This window comes from Herpailurus yagouaroundi, unplaced genomic scaffold (genome assembly GCF_014898765.1).
Source record: "Herpailurus yagouaroundi ecotype Mexico unplaced genomic scaffold, PumYag 67005, whole genome shotgun sequence".
Classification (NCBI taxonomy): domain Eukaryota; kingdom Metazoa; phylum Chordata; class Mammalia; order Carnivora; family Felidae; genus Herpailurus; species Herpailurus yagouaroundi.
In genome coordinates this window covers 358,481-376,335 of record NW_024419868.1, presented here as the reverse complement: position 1 = coordinate 376,335, position 17,855 = coordinate 358,481, and the positions used below count along the sequence as shown (strand labels likewise).

At 37.0% G+C, this 17,855-nt stretch overlaps 1 protein-coding gene across 5 annotated transcripts in view; it reads right to left on the bottom strand.

Moving 5' to 3' along the window:
- The window catches only part of WNK3 (WNK lysine deficient protein kinase 3), a 205,089-nt gene that overhangs the window by 20,009 nt on the left and 167,225 nt on the right, over positions 1-17,855 (bottom strand). For 4 of the 5 annotated variants that reach the window (XM_040466921.1, XM_040466923.1, XM_040466920.1 and 1 more), the window contains exons 18-21: positions 13,077-13,308; positions 12,542-12,672; positions 11,381-12,003; positions 8,011-8,222 (exon numbers count right to left, since the gene is read on the bottom strand). In XM_040466921.1, coding sequence (XP_040322855.1) covers positions 8,011-8,222; positions 11,381-12,003; positions 12,542-12,672; positions 13,077-13,308 — 1,198 coding nt within the window. The remainder of the gene's footprint in view (positions 1-8,010; positions 8,223-11,380; positions 12,004-12,541; positions 12,673-13,076; positions 13,309-17,855) is intronic. The other variant, XM_040466924.1, reaches the window with a different exon arrangement.

Here is a 17,855-nt window from a genome sequence, read left to right as displayed (position 1 = left end):
TTCAAGACCAACTCAAATACTATATCCTACATGTAGCAGTCTCAGACCACTATCACCCTCTATGATCTTCCATTGCCTCTCCTCAACCCACTGCCGACACGCTTTCTAGTATTGGCAGGCAATGCAGAATAACAGTGAAGAACCAAGGTTTTGAGGTCAAACAGATTTGGATTCCCTCTGTTATGAACTGAGGTTTTAGGAAAGTTGTTTAATCTTATGAACTTTTCTTCTTGCCAAAAGAGACAGACATTAATTTCTACCTACCTTACAGTTGTTTTGAGGATTGAGATTATATAATGCAATTATGTGTCAGGGTTCCCAAGACTACTCACAGATTCAGTGATTCAGTCGAAGGTCTCACAGGACTCAGCATATAGTTGTATTCACAGCTAACTTTATTACAGTGAAAAGATGCATGATAGAATCAACAAGGGAAAAGACACAGGAATGTAGAGAAATTACTGCACAGACTTCCTTATGCTCTCTTCCTATTATAAGGGGGCACACTTGAGCATGCTTTTTTTCTCTTAGCAATGAAAAATACAGCATGCCAAAGACATGAGAACTGAAATAACAGACAACTGCCAAAGACTGAGACAGACCACTGTGAGACCTACATGTGTGCCACAGAGGCAATGCAACTGAACTGACATTGGAACAAGAGACCACAGAAGATAGGCTAGAACTCAAGGAAAAAAATAACTGGGTCAATCACTTCGTATAAAAAAAAAATCTACATTCTAGATAGGATATTTAAAAGACACCAGAGTCTCATAACAGAATACTCAAAATGTCCAAAATAAAATCAAACATGATTTGGCATACACAGAACCATGACAATTCCAACTCACATGGGAAAAGATAATCAACAGATACTATTCAGGATGATACAGATGTTGGAATTATCTAACAAAGGCTTTTAATTTTTTTCTATTTGTTTATTTTGGGAAGAGAGAGAGAGCAAGCAGGGGAAGGCCAGAGAGAGAGAGAGAAAGAGAGAGAGAGAGAAAGAGAGAGAGAGAGAGAGAGAGAGAGAGAGAGAGAGAGAGAGAGGAGGAGGGGGACAGAGAATCCTAAAGCAGGCTCTGTGCTGACAGCAGTGAGCAAACCCAATGCGAGGCTTGAACTCACAAACCATGAGATCAGGACCTGAACAGACTGAGCCACCCAGGCGGCCCTCTAACAGACTTTTTAAAGCTGCAATGATAAAAATGCTCAAATAGCTCAAATCACAAAAACTGTTGAAACTAAGCAAAGTAGAAAGCCTCAGTAAAGAAATAGATAAAGAGGAGAACATACAGGAAATTTTAGAACCAAAAAATAAAATAATCAAAAAACAAAAACTCTCCTTGGATGGCAATAGCAAAAGGAAGATGACAGAAGACATTTCAATTTTAAGAGAGAAATAAGATTGAAAAACAAGCATGAACAGAAACTAAGGGACCTATGGGACAACAGCAAAACATCAAAAATTTATATCATCAGAGTCCCAGAAGCAAAGTGAAAAAAAGAGGTGATAAGAAAAAAGATATTTGAAGACATATAAACTGAAATTTGTTAATTTTGGCAAAAGACATAAACCTACAACATATTCAAGAAGCTCAGTGAACCCCAAACAGGATAAAACACAAAGAAACTCCTGTCTAAACACATTATAATTGCTAAAACTGAAACTGAAAAAGTGCTGAAAAATAAGAAGGGAAAAATTCTTAAAGCAACCAGAGCAACACAATACATTTCATACAGGAAAACAATGATCCAAATATCTATAGATTTCTCATCATAAATCATGGAAGCCAAAAGTAAGTGGCACAGTATTTTTTAAATGCTAAAAGACAGAACTGTCAACTCAGAATTCTATATGCAATAAAAATATCCTTCAGGAATTAAGGTGAAAAAAGACATTCTCAGATAAAAAAAAAAATTAAGAGTATTAGTCACCAGCAGACCTGTTTTAACTAAAGGAAATTCTTCGAACAGAGGGAGATTATAGTAGTGGGAAACATGAAAGAGTAGGAATGAAGGGAGACCAACAAAATGGTAGATAAGAGAATAAGTACATTCTTCTTTAGAATTCTGAAACTCAAGCAAAACTGAATTATAACACTGTGTGATGGAGTTTACCATATATGTAGATGTAGTATGTAAGACAATTATAAAGAAGGAAGAGACCTTTATGGATATAAGGTTTCTACATTCCTTTGGACAAATCCACAATTACAGTTGGAGTCTCTTACACTCTTCCCTGAGTAAACAATAGAAGTAGTGGACAGCAAATGAGCAAGGATACAGAATAATCGAACAATACCTAATTCAAACATCTAGATCTGACATTTAGAGAACACTCTACTCAAAAACAGGGTTATACATTATTTTCGATTGCACATAAACATTCACCAAAATAGACCATATCCTGGGTCATAAAACCAACCTTAAGAAATTAAGAGGAATCAAAATGATTGGAAATATATTTTCTGGTCATAATGAAAGTAAAGTACAAATGAGTAACAAAGGGATAACAATAAAATCTCAAAACACTTGGAAACTAAACATCATATTACCAAAATAAACCATGGAACAAAAAGGAACTCTCAAGGCAAATCAAAAAAATTTGGAACTGAAAAAAATAACCCAAAATACAACATCGAAACCTAGGGAATGCTAGAGAACAAAGAGTAAACCTCACTGTGTGCAAATTATTAGAAAATCATTTAGGAGGTCAGAGGATTGCAGAATGTGACAAAAGACTCTAATCATTACAATGTATAAAGGAACCTACCATAATGGAGTAGAGAAATAAGTGCTGACCTACATAACTTTGGAAATGAGTGACACCTACAATGTCAAAGGCAAACGAAACTGCACACCAGCACTGCATTGTAGTTGATACATGTGTTTCTCACTGGGGTATAAGTTCGCAATTCTGAAACCACGATACCTTATACTGGAATTGAAGAATTAAGTAAATGGATGGAGGATGGTGGGAGCCAGGTTTCTCACTTTTGGAGTGGGAGGTTACAGACAAACAAGGAGAGAAGGCTATAATGATCCATGTGGTAATGGATTCAACTTAGAGGTAGCAATATGAATGCATGTTTACCTTACTATGGATATAGATGTTTACATATGGAAATATTCATATATATGGATATATGTCAGTTAGTATGCATACATGTATTTCCTTATCTGTCAGCAAAGAAAACTTAAAAGCAATGATACCACAGTAGCAATTATAATGCATACCAGGCACCCAGATCTTGGTTTCTAGTCTATTCTCCAATAAAAGGAATTACAATTCCTTTTGGAAATAGTGGCTTTTAAGACTGGCGCAGGAAATATACAAAATTAGCCTCTTCTGGTGCCAGTAAACAAAGAAGCCTTCAAAAACAAAATTCTACAAAATAACTGACTAGTACTCCTCAAAACTTTCAGAGTCATCAAAAACAAGGAAGTTCTGAGAACCTGTTAGAACCAAGAAAAGCCTAAGGGGGCATGAACATTAAATATAACATAATATCCTGGATGGGATCTTGGGACAGAAGAAAGATAAGGTCAAAATTAAGGAGATCAGAGTAAAATATGGACTATAGTTAATGATAATGTATCAAGATTGGTTTATTAGTTGTGACAAGTGTACCATACTAATGTAAGATGTTAGTAATTGGGGAAACTGGGTGTGGGGTACTCTCAGTACTATCTTAGGAAACTACTCTCTGTACTATCTTAATAATTTTTCTGCAAATCTAAAACTTCCCCCCACGAATAAAGCTTAATTTTAAAAAATCATAGTAGATGTAGCCAAAGTGGTACTTTTAGGAAAGTTTATAGCATTAAATGCTTGTATTAAAAAAATGAAAGAGGTCTCACACATCAATGATCTTAGCTTCCATTTAAAGAAACTAGAGAGGGTCGCCTAGGTGGCGCAGTCGGTTAAGCGTCCGACTTCAGCCAGGTCATGATCTCGCGGTCCGTGAGTTCGAGCCCCGCGTCGGGCTCTGGGCTGATGGCTCAGAGCCTGGAGCCTGTTTCCGATTCTGTGTCTCCCTCTCTCTCTGCCCCTCCCCCGTTCATGCTCTGTCTCTCTCTGTCCCCAAAATAAATAAAAAACGTTGAAAAATAAAACAGAGATTAGGGTTAACTTTAAAAAAAAATAAAAAAAAATAAACTAGAGAAAGGGCAAAATAAAAACAAAGCATGTGTAAAAGGAAGAAAATAATGAAGATGAAGAGCAGAAATCAATGAAATTTAAAACAGGAAAACAATAGAAAAAAACAATAAAAGCAAACACTGGATATCTTTGAAAAGATCAATAAAATTGATAAACCTCTGTCAAGACTGACAAAGAAAAAAAAGGGAAGATACAAATTACAAATACCAGAAATAGGTGATGTCACTACAGGTTCCCAAGACATTAAAAAGATAATAATAAACAATTATAAATGAAACAGCGGACCTACGCCGGCCGACTGCATCTTGCTCTGTGTCCTCCACCTTGACCACGCCTCCTCCCCGGTCAAACTTCCCAATCAAAACACGCCCAGCGACCTGCGTAACAGGACTTCGACCCTTCCCCAGCCAATCAGCCGAGGCCACGACCCTTCTCCAGCCAATCGGCTGAGGCCACAGCCATTACCTCACCAACTGCCCCTAGACCCCAATAAAACCTTTGTGCTTTTGAAACTCCCTCTCTCTCCCTGGTATCTCACCACTGCGTCGGTGCAGGTAGGGGACTGAGCTCAAGCTAGCTCGAATAAAGGCTCTTTTGCTTTTGCATTGGACTCGGCTCCCTGGTGGTCTTTGGGGATCACGAATTCTGGGCATAACAATAAACACAAAGATTCAACAACTTAGATGAAATGGACCAAGCCTCAAAAACCACAAACTACCAAAACTTACTCAACAGGAAATGTATAACGTGAATAAATCTTGTAACTACTATTAAACAATTTGAATTTGTAGTGAAAAAGTTCCCAAAATAGAAATCTCTGAACCCAAGTGGTTTCATTGAAAAATTCTTCCAGACAGTTAAAGAAGAAATAGTACTAATTCAACACAAGTTCTTTCAGATAATAGAAAAAGAGGGAAGAGAAAGAGTTCAAAAATGCAGAATAAGGGCCTAGGTGAACTTGCTCTTACAACAATAAAAATATGGGCAAAACAACTCAAACCAACTATTTCAGAACTCTGACAATTATCCAGAGACACAGAATGAAATAAAAATCATTTATTCAAGACAAACTAATGAGATCTGTGACATTTTAACTTATGGTAATTCCCCTCCCGGCTTCCCTCCCAGCTCAGTGTTGGGATAGCTAAAGGCCAGCAGCATTGCAGACAATAGAGATCAGACCTCTTTTTGAGTTCCCTTAAAAGTACCATCCCCAGAGCACAGTCATCTGAACTTGCAACAACCCAGAAAGATCTCTATTCTTAGAGTGTGGTAGATATTTGGTTTCACTTAGAGCTCAGGTCAGCCCAGGTAGGCTGGGTCTGGGGAGTGGGGAGGGTAAGGAGCTACCTCCAGGGCATTACTGAAACAATAGGAAAGCACTGGCAACAACTCAGATGCAGTGATTCAGTTGGGGCAAACAAGAATCTGGCCTAGAATTAAAAAAGAATTCTAGGACAATTAGATGACCATAGGAAACTTTTAAAACCTCTGGCATATTCCTGGGAATATAAATGTCTGGCAAGCCAGGAAAGACCTAAGAAGGAAAAAGTACCAATCACTCAATTCTGGCTGCACTTCAGTTCCTGGACAAGCAGGAAAGAAATTCAAAAGTTTTCTTGTAAAGTAAAGCTAGAAAGTGCGCCTTCCCACAGAGATTCCCTTGGCAAAAATATCCAGATGAGTCATTTAATGAAATCTTCTGGCCAATCATTGGCTCACCACTAAATGTACTGACCCAGGTATGAACCTTAGCATGCCAGGCTTAAAAATAAAAACAAAGTTTTTAAATTCATTTTATTTATTTTTAAGTTTACTTATTTATTCTGAGAAGAGAGCACGCAGAAGCAGGGGAGGGGCAGAGAGAGAAGGAGGTAGAAAATCCCAAGCAGGCTCTGAGCAATCAGCGCAGAGTCAGATGTGGGGCTCAACCTCACAAACCCTGAGATCATGAACTAAACCAAAATCAAGAGTCAGATGCTTAACCAACTGAGCCACCCAGGCACCCCAAAACAAAATTAAAAAAAAAATTAAAAAAAAAAATTTTTTTTTAACGTTTATTTATTTTTGAGACAGAGAGAGACAGAGCATGAACAGGGGAGGGGCAGAGAGAGAGGGAGACACAGAATCTGAAATGGGCTCCAGGCTCTGAGCTGTCAGCACAGAGCCCGACGCGGGGCTTGAACCCACAGACCGTGAGATCATGACCTGAGCCGAAGTCGGACGCTTAACCGACTGAGCCACCCAGGCACCCCCCAAAAAATTTTTTTAATGTTTATTTGTTTTTGAGAGAGAGACAGAGTGTGAGAGGGGGAAGGGCAGAGAGAGAGGGAGACACAGAATCTGAAGCAGGCTCCAGGCTCTGAGCTGTCAGCACAGAGCCTGATGTGGGGCTCGAACTTGCAAATGTGAGATCGTGACCTCAGTTGGATGCTTAACTGACTGAGGCACCCAGGTGCCCCCCAAAACAAATTTTTTTTTTAAGTTGCAAAGAACTCAATGGCCTACACTGCAGGGAATATAGAGTAGTGTTGGAAAATCACTAAACGAATAACCAATACCAAGAAAATACCAGAACAATAATAAACAAAATACAACAGACCTTGGTGGGGAAGAGGGTGGAAGAATCTGATACTAGAGCTGTTACAATATATTACCTATAGTGTCCAGTTTTTATCACAAAATTAAGAGACATGCAAAGAAATAGGAACATATGCCACATATACAGACAAAAAAAGTCAACAAAAACATCCTGAAGGGGGCCTAGATTTTGGTCTTAGTAGACAAAGCCTGTATTCAAATTTAAGGAAACTGTGCCTAAAAATTTAAAGGAAAGTATGATAACAATATCTCAAATCAAATAGAGAATATCAATAGAGATAGAAATTATTTCAAAAAACAAATTCTGGAGTTTAAAAGTACAATAAGTGAAATAAAAAATTCACTAGAGTGGCTCAACAACAGATATGGGAGGGCAAAATAAAGAATCAGCCAACAAGAAGATCAATTAATGGAGAAATCCACTCTGGAGAAAAGAAGGAAAAAAAGAGTAAAATAAAATAAATAGAGCCTTAGTCACCTGTGGAATACTATTGTTGCAGGATTTTTTTTACCTCACTACCTGGAGTTCGTTGTCTCCCTGCTTCTTCGAAGAATGAAGAGGTAGACACAAAATGAGCAGCAGGCAAAAGTTGTGGTTTATATACACAGTGGAATACTACATGGCAACGAGAAAGAATGAAATATGGCCTTTTGTAGCAACGTGGATGGAAATGGAGAGTGTTCTGCTAAGTGAAATAAGTATACAGAGAAAGACAGATACCATATGTTTTCACTCTTATGTGGATCCTGAGAAACTTAACAGAAGACCATGGGGAGGGGAAGGAAAAAAAAAGAGGTTAGAGAGGGAGGGAGCCAGAACATAAGAGACTCTTAAAAACTGAGAACAAACTGAGGGTTGATGGGGAGTGGGAGGGAGGGGAGGGTGGGTGATGGGTATTGAATAGGGCACCTGTTGGGATGAGCACTGGGTGCTGTATGGAAACCAATTTGACAATAAATTCCATATGTAAAAAAAAAAAGAAAAGAAATTGGGCTTCCAGGTGTTTGTTTCCCAAATAAAAACATAAAACACACTCACATGCTCTCCAGAATCTATCACCTATCCTCACCATTATTTCATAAAAGAATACTTAATACCAAAAAGGTAGAAAAGAATCTCAGGATAATGTGCACTTCTTTAGAGCATATTAGCTTAATAAGAAATAAACTTTATATCGTTATATTTCTAATTTTGCTGATCCTTCACCAGTTTTTTAAAACCACTTTCAGGACCGCTTTACCTGTGGCAACTGCGACATTGTCCACATGTGTCCAGGACTGGGGGCGGCTGCGAAGTTTGCTTTTGAAAGATCTTGGTCTACGTGGTGATGATGGTGGCAGAGGAGCCTCTGATGATTGGATTTTGCTATCTTTAATTGCCCGAAGGCGTTCATAGAGCTCTTGCAGCTCCTTATTCTGCTGGGTTTGAAGATTTACCACCTCCTGAATGTGTCTAAATGAAAATAATGCAGAAAGCATTTTAATAGCACTGACACCATACAGATAAGCCAAAAAACTCTATGCAATACAAGTAAAGTTTAACAAGGAATTTAGATTAAGAATGTAAAAATAAAGAATATTCACAGTTTTAGGATGGGATATGCTTTCCTAAGCACAACATTAATCAGACATTAAGAAAAAATTAAACAAACTGGAGTGCCTACGTGGCCACTTGGTTAAGCGTCTGACTCTTGATTTTGGCTCAGGTCATCTCATGGTTCATGAGATCCAGCCCTGTCTCTGGCTCTGTGCTGATGGGGGTAGGGACTGCTTGGGATTCTCTCTCTCCCTCCCTCTCTGCCATTCCCCTACTCTCTTGGGTGCTCTCTCTCTCTTAAAATAAATTTAAAAATCTGTGAAATGATTTTAATAAAATGAAAAAAGTAAACAAATTGACAAGAAAAAATTTCTAAAACTTCAATATAGTGAAAGACAATAAAACAAAATTTAAAGTCACACAGTATTAGTAATATTAACCTTTTCTTTATTATATGTTGCAAATATAAACAAGAAAATATTTTCAACATATAGTAAAAGATTCATAGAATACACAAATAGTTCCTAAAACTCAATAAGAGAAAAAAAAAAGAAATGTAATAGAAAAAAGGGGAAAGAATATGAGAAGGTGACTCCAAGGAAGAGGAAATACAAGTAGCCAATAAATATGAGATGATGTACAACTTCACTTTTAACTAGGAGAATAAAATTATTTTTTAAGAAAAATTTTTAAATTCATCTGATTGGAATAAAAGAAAAAGGATCAATAATATCCAGTCCAATGTTAGGGCACCTGGGTGGCTCAGTTGGTTGAGTGTCCAACTTTGGCTCAGGTAATGTTCTCACAGTTCAGGAGTCTGAACCCTGCGTTGGGTTCTGTGCTGACAGCTCGGAGCCTGGATGGAGCCTGCTTTGGATTCTGTGTCTCCCTCTCTCTCTGCCTCTCCTGCACTCATGCTCTGTCTATCTGTCTCTCTCTGTCTCTCTCTCTCAAAAATAAATAAACATTCAAAAAAATATCCAGTCCAATGTTGCTAAGAAATGGGAAGACAGATGGGGCACTTGGGTGGCTCAGTTGGTTAAGAAGTGGGAAGACAGGCTCTCATATATTTTTTAAAGTAATCTCTACACCCAACCTTGGGGCTTGAACTCATGTTCATGACTGAGCTAGCAAGGCGCCCCACTTTCATATATTTTTGTTTGGTGTATAAAATGATACAGCTACCTTGGACAACAATTTTAGCAGTATCTATCAATTTCATGTGCACATACCTTTTAACCCAGAAATTCTATTTTTGGGTATCTATCCTACAAAAAATACTCACATAATTATGTAAAAACGTAAGGATGTTTACTTTGTGTACTTCAACATTATTTTTCATTTTTTAACATTTCAAGTTTTTATTTAAATTGTTTACATAAGAAAAACATGGAATAAAACTGAAATGTCCATTAATGAGGGATTAAATAAACTTTGGCTATTCTAATGTATGGAACAAAGACTATTTGTGCAAACGTGTGTATACAAACACACACACACACATGCACAATGTTAAGTAAAAAAATTTAGAATAACATATATTACCCCACTTTTATAAAAAGAAAAAAGTACGTATTTGTAAATGCATAGAAAAATTACAGGTCAGGCATACCAAACAGTTCACAGTGGTTGCCTCTGAGAAATGAGATCAGGGCACGAGAAGTACGAGACTGTTTTGTGTGCTTTATTACTGTTGTGATATTATGATTTATATTAACATCTTTATCCCTGTTCCTGGCACCTATTTCTGAAAACTCTTGTAATTTCCTAAGCTACAAACAGCAGTGGGAGAATCTTTCGTTTTAATATTTGGTCTGTTTTCCTCAAATAGTTCCAGTTCCTAAAATAGCTCCAGAGTGATAAAGGTGAAAGGAATCTTATTTATCACAAGCCCCTTGGAATTACACCTGAGTTTATATTAATGACCTTACTTTTAAAAAGCCCCTAAGGATGGAGACTGCTTGCCAGGAGAACCAACTCAGTGATTACAGTGGGACTTTCAGCTCCCCCCACTCCACCTCCGGGAAGTGGACAGAAGCTACAGACTGAATTTATTAGTTGCCAGCGGCCAATGATTTCATCAATTGTGCCTACCATAATGAAGCTTCCAGAAAAATCCCTGAACTATAGGGTTTGGAGAGTTTCTAGGTTGGTAAACACATGAAGGTGCTAGGAGAGTGTCACTCCCAAGAGGGTATGGAAGCTCCATGCCCCTTCCCCTACACCTTGCCATCTGACTATTCCTCAGTTGTGTCCTTTTATAATAAATTGATAATCTAGGAAGTAAACTGTTCTCCTGAGTTCTGTAAGCCACTCTAGTAACTGAACCCAACGAAGGGTTTCTGGGAGGCTTTGATTTATAACAAACAGGTTGGTCAGAAGCATAGGTAACACCGCCTGGACTTATGATTGGCATCTGTGGGACTGAGACCTTAACCTGGGAGATCTGATGGTATCTTTGCAGTTCTCAATCATCAACAATTTTCAGTCATTAAAATGTCACCAATTGTAAATTAGCTATCTGTCAAACACTTTGTTCTATAAAACTTGGGGCACTCAGATTTGTGACAAACGAGCAACAATACCGGGGTGCCTGGGTGGCTCAATCGGTTGGGTGTCCGACTTCGGCTCAGGTCATGTTATCACAGCTCCTGAGTTTGAGCCCTACGTCGGGCCCTGTGCTAACAGCTCAGAGCTTGGAGCCTGCTTTGGATTCTGTGTCTCCCTCTCTCTCTGCTCCTCCCCCATTCATGCTCTGTTTCTCTCAAAAATAAACGTCAAAAAAATTTTTTTTAAAAAAGAGAAACAGGGGCGCCTGGGTGGCGCAGTCGGTTAAGCGTCCGACTTCAGCCAGGTCACGATCTCGCGGTCCGGGAGTTCGAGCCCCGCGTCAGGCTCTGGGCTGATGGCTCAGAGCCTGGAGCCTGTTTCCGATTCTGTGTCTCCCTCTCTCTCTGCCCCTCCCCCGTTCATGCTCTGTCTCTCTCTCTGTCCCAAAAATAAATAAAACGTTGAAAAAAAAATTTTAAAAAAATAAAAAATAAAAAAAAATAAAAAAGAGAAACAATCCTTACTTTTCTCGTAATCTTTGAAGCTCCACCTTCAAATCCTCATCCTCTATTTCTGAGTCATCATCACTGCTCATTGGAGAAGATGGTGAATAGAAGAGTGAGCTCTGTGTTTGAGCAAAGGCTTTTTCTTCACGGAGTGGTAAGCACTGATCACTCACTGGAGCAGTCTTTGCCACTGACCTCCCTCTGCCAGCAAGAGTGGCTGAAAATTCACTATCAGAGCTAGGATGTTTCCCAGCAGTAAATGTCTCTCTCTCTTTAAGCAATAGTTCAAGTCCAGAATGCATACTACTTCCCATGGCTGAGTTTTCTTCCAGTTCCTTTTCTGGGGTCATCAAAGATACATCAGTCTCACAAGCTGTGTTGAAAGATGAGTAGTTGTCACCTTGTTTGGCAATTCTTTTATCTTCTTTAAAGGTTTCACGATGAGCTCGTAACTTCTGAGAAGAAAGTGAAGTTTGTGGATTGCACATGGAAGTTTCCATTTTCACTAACTGAGACTTGGCTGTTTCAGTAAAGGCTAGAACTTCTTCACTAGAATGGGTTGTCATTTTATTGAATGCTGGTATGTGTTCTATTCCAAAAGATGTCACTTTCACTGACTGCTGCTGAGGAACTGTAATCACCTGAGATACAAAAAAAGGCAAAAATGGCTGGTTCTATCTAACCAAAGAGTAAACCCACAAAGAAATTCAATATCAAAATATGGTACAGACAAGTGGATGGTGTGCTGTGATGTATACCTATCAATAATACACAAATTTAAAAGCCACTTTTAGAATTCCCATATTCAAAGTCTTTCAAGCGGGCCCCTTGGGTAAAGAAAATTGGCTTCATATTGCTCAAACAAAATTCCACAATTTAAAAAAAATTCCATAATTCAAGTTGCTGACATTCTAAAGGATAAGAAATTAGATTTATTAAAAAGATGACCCAATCACCCCCCACCAAAATGATGACTCATTTCTGTGCTCTTTTCCAGCTACAAAAATCCCCATTTCTTTAGACTCACCTTTATTGGAAGGCTACAAAAGGTAAGGGGATGTGTATTAAATATGACATTAATCTACACTGAAAATAAGTATCATCTACATACCAAGATCTTCAATACTATTACCTTTTACAATGCCCTTGTAGATAAAGATTCAACCAAAGAACACAAACCTGGAACCGACCCCGCTGAAATGATCCACTCATCACTTTGCATCTACTCAAAGCCCTAGTATCAGCTGTGGACTCTCCTGTCAGAGGAATGGGATCAGGAGCAACTGCTGATCTCATATCTTCTGTTTCCACTGTAAGTTTTGCAAAATTGTAAGCAGAAAAGAGAAAATTGTTTATTAAGACTAAATTTGTTTACATTACCAAAAATGAAGAAAAGTAGAAAAGCTTAAACCCTGCTAGATAATTAAAAAGTGTTAATGTAATAAGCAACATTGTAGAAGTCCCTAACTCAAAATCAGACGTATGATTTATCCCGAGACTTAGTATCTACGTGAAATGAATAACTGTAAAACCAAATTAGTTACAAAAGTAAAAATAAAATGGCAATGACATTAATGGGACATGTCACATACATGGGCTACGTGGAAAAAGTGGTAAGATCTGTATATGAACAAACAAAGAAACAAAAAAAAAAAACAGAAGTAAATGAAAAGTGATGTTACCTAGTCTATGTCCCTGACTGTAAGCACACTACCTTGACGGACTTTTGATCTCTTGAAAAAGCTGGTTGACTGCCGTAGCCTGTATGCCCAGCTTTTTAATTTGCGAGTCCAGGATTTCTTGCTAATAGGATTTTTGAGACTAGGACAAGTAAAGCTTAGGCCAAAATATCCACCTCCTGTCTGCAGATGAATGGCTCCACCACTTGACACAGCAGCAGGATAGGTCTCTGGATCCCCTGGAAGTGAAGCATCTGGAGACATCTCCTAATGGAGACAAAAAGAGAAAAACCAAAATGGTAATAATTTAGACATGGTGAATCAGTTGCTTATACCATTAGAGTTTCTTGCACTGACTAATCAGTAATCAAAAACAGAATGCTATGTATACTTGCATTAATAGCATTTATTCATCACAATGAATCTGAAGTATTCAACTTATAGGAATTAATCCTCCCCTTTCTTTAAAAATATTAGACTTAAGATAAGTAAAAGAGCAGAATATAAATCTTCCAGCCTCGGATATTTTTATTATAACTTTGAAAACTGAAAATTAAAATTGTTTCCTTCACATGCTTCATTTACTAAAAAAGGTTACCGAAACCCTATGCTTTTAAAAGGAAACTTTTCATTTATGCTCATATTATTCAACAGAGTTAAAGATGCCTAATACACATGAAAACATAGAAAAACAAGATATCTAGGCATTTATATTTATAGAGAAATATTACCAAGTCAAATTTTTTAACTTTATGTAAACACACAGAATCTTACAATAGGCCTCAAAAGTATTTCAAATTCTTGATAGAAATATTATTAATATCAGGCCATAGCTGGCTATAAAATCAGTCTCCTCTTGTCCTCCCATCCCTCCCAACAAAATGCCAGAATTAACTGTTGTATTCTAAATGAGTACTTCAAAAATAAATCCTCTATAATAATTAATATAAAAAATGCACAATCACAAATACTTTGGAAAATATGGAAATGGTCTCTACTAATCTAGAAAATCAAATGAGTATTTAAAAAGTTCAAATAATGGGATTCAGCATTTGTTTGCAAGAAGGATGGCCTAAGTGGCACTAAGTACACTGGAGTCTTAAATCAGCATTATTGACACTTAGGGCATGTCAACAGTTATTAAAATTCTGATCAATCAGTTCTTATTTTCCAAAGTCCCATTTTGGACTAGTAATAATGCTACTTTCTTGAAGAGAAAAGAAAAAAACCTCTCAATAATATTATAATTTAGAAAATGTTGCACTGGTCCCACTTCAATTACAGAAAAATTTTAATAAGTAATCACTGAATCAAGATGGTAAGTTAAATACAAGTTCTAGCCTACATTACAAATCCAAATTCACAGAAAAAAAAGATACAGACACATACATATATGACTAAAGGAGGAAAAGCAGCCCATGACACATGCAGGAACTGTTTCAAAATGCTGCAAACTTGGATGGCAGATACAGACAGTAAGAAAGAGCACTAGCCAACCTAAAGGAAGAGTGGTTGACTAGAATGCTTACAAAGCTATACCCAATCTGTCTCCTTTATGCCTCCTAAACATCATCTCATAACACTCTCCTACTTACTGGACTTCTTTTGGTTCCTTGAACAGGTCTCCACCTGTGAATGTCACCATCACACACAAGTTCTTCCCTGACCACCTTGTAATAAAGTAATCCCCTACTTGTTCTATTATAACCTTTTATTTGTTTAGGGTTTGTCTTCCACTACTAGAATTTGAGGTCCACAAAAAAGAGATCTTGACTTACTGAATGGGAGAAAACTGGTTGGGGTACTAAAGAAAGAACAGCCAGGAAGTTCTCTTTCCCTCCTGGCCTCCAAAGCAAGCAAAAGGGAGAGGCATCTGCTCCCAAATAAGAGTGGTGAGAGGCAAATGTTTGTGGCCACGAGAAAGATCAGCAATGGAGAAAGGAGACAACATCCAAGAGGAAGGGGAAGCCCTTCTACCTGTGAAGACTATTAGGCCACCTTCCAGGCAGCATTTAGAGAAAAGTTGTAATATCCAGAGCCAAGAAGCCTGTCCCATGCCTTTCCCACAATTACTGGAGGAAGGCTACAGCAATTATATATAGCATTTAGAGAGACAAACAAGGAATCTTACATAGGGAAAAGAAAATATGAGTACACAACTAAGAATCACCAAACACTTACAGGAAATCAATACTATAAGAAAACACTAGGGGTGCCTGGCTGGCTCACTTGGTTAGAATGTGTGACTCTTGATCTTGGGGTTGTGAGTTTAGGCCCCACAATGGGTGTGGAGACTACTTAAAAAAATAAATAAAAAGTTAAAAAACAGGGGCGCATGGGTGGCTCAGTCGGCTGAGCGTCCAACTTCGGCTCAGGTCATGATCCCACGAGTTTGAGCCCCACGTCGGGCTCTGTGCTGACAGCTCAGAGCCTGGTGCCTGTTTTGGATTCTGTGTTTCCCTCTCTCTCTGCCCCTCCCCTGCTCATGCTCTGCCTCTCCCTCTCTCTCAAAAATAAATACACATAAAAAAATTTTAAAAAAAAGTTTAAAAACCCACTAAATTCAATAAACAGAAGAATAGCCAAGGAAATAGCATTAATAACATAGAATGAGACTGTAATACCTCCAGAAAGATGTGTGAATATACTACAACCATAAGAAAAAGAATGAACTACAGTTATTGGAAATTAAAATATAATCCTTGACATAAAAAAATACCTGAATAAAAGTCTGGAAACAGCATAAAAATTGAGAAATTCTCCAAGTACAAAAAACAAAAGGACAAAGAGATGGAAAACATGCAATGAAAAGTTAATGGATAAGAAAAACAGGAAATGAAGAAATAAAACTATTTTTTCACAGATGATATGATCTTATATATTATACAGAAAATCCTAAATAATACACACATTCAGCGAAATTGAAGGTACAACATCAACACTTAAAAATTAGTTGTATTTCTGGGGCACCTGAGGGCTCAGTCAGTTAAACGTCTGACTCTTGGTTTCGACTCAGGTCATGATCTCATGGTTTGTGAGTTCGAGCCCTGCATCAGACTCTGCACACTGACAGCTGCAGAACCTGTGTATGATTCTCCCTCTCCCTTTCTCTCTGCCCCTCCCCCACTCGCTATCTCTCTCTCTCTCTCTCTCTCCCTCTCTCAAAATAAGTAAATAAATTAATTAAAAATTAGTATTTCTATACACTAGCAATGAAAAATCCGAAAAGGAAATTAAGAAAACAATTCCATTTAGAAATAACAACAAAGAGAATAACTGGTGCTGGAACAACTGGATAGTCACATGCAAAAGAATGAAGTTGAACCCCTATTCCACACCATATACAAAAATTAACTCAAAATGATCCTACCACGTATACTTAATTAATCAAGGGTGAAGCAAAATAAAGTCATTTTTGGACACTAAAAAACAAAAAAACAAACAAATTAGTCATCCATGCAACATATTTAAAGACATTACTCATAGAAGCATTTCAAAGGGGAAAAAAAGGAATTCTAGGACACCAGAAACAGTAGCAGGTAAATTTGATCCAGATGTAGCAATGGACACTTAAAACAAAAGATTTCATTTGACTTTAACACTTCAGTATCTTTTGAGGATCAAAGTTTAAAATTATTAAATTATATTTCATTTTTTATGGTTCTAATTATATTACATGATCATAGGCTAACACATATAATCATAACATAAATGCTGTTTATTGATCTTCAATTCTTTGAATCAACCTACAGGCAAAGCACAACCAAGTGTTACAGAAAAAAAAATGTACATGTTATAAACTTTGCTCATGTTAAAAATATAAGTAAATAAAAATTGGGAAGTGTATGGGAAAGAAGAGGAAAGGGAAAATATTGTAATTTCCTCACCCTTCATAGCAGTGAGTTAACAGGTATTGTTGAAAATTATTAAATAAAAAAATAGATAATTATATTATTTACACATTATTAATGGCAATGACCTCAAGAATTAAAACCAGGACCTTAACAGTGTTTGGGGAAGGAAATGGAGTATAAGGAGGTGTTAACATAAATTACTTTTAATTTTCCCTCCTTCTGAACTGATTTCTTATTTATATATTAATTGCATATTTTAAAATTACTAATTTACAAAAATATGAACATTTGTTATATCTATTCAATGGAATATTATGCTATTGTTTAAAAAAACGTGAGATGGAACTCTGTGTGCCAACACAGATAAATGTTCATAACTGAAAAATAATTCTGAACATCACATGAATATAAACATATAACATATATCTATATCTTTGTAAATATAAAACAGAGGAGTAAAATTATATAAATATTTGCAAGTTAATTAAAACCATGTCTGTAAAGATTCATTAACAGCTATGTCTATAGGTTTGGAAGTGGGATGGATTTTACTTTATATACACACATATACTACTTATATAATAATAATAAAGAGATACAGTGGTAAAGATTTAGAAATATAGTTATGATATACTGTAAAATGAAAAGATAAATTTGCAGACAAATATGCATATAGCACAATCCTATTTTTGTGAATGAAAAGTTATAGGTATGTAACTAATCTGTGTAAGCTTAAGTCAAGAAGGTTAAGTATCAAATAGTGGATAAATACCAGATAGTCACTACCTCTGTGATGTGATTCTTCCTATGTTACATAACTTAAAAAAATACCATATGATTTCATTTATATGTGGAATTTAAGAAACAAAACAAACAAACATAGAGGGGAAAAAAGAGGAAGAAAAAAAAGAAAGACTCTTAACTACAGAGAACTGATGGTTACCAGAAGGGAGGTCAGTG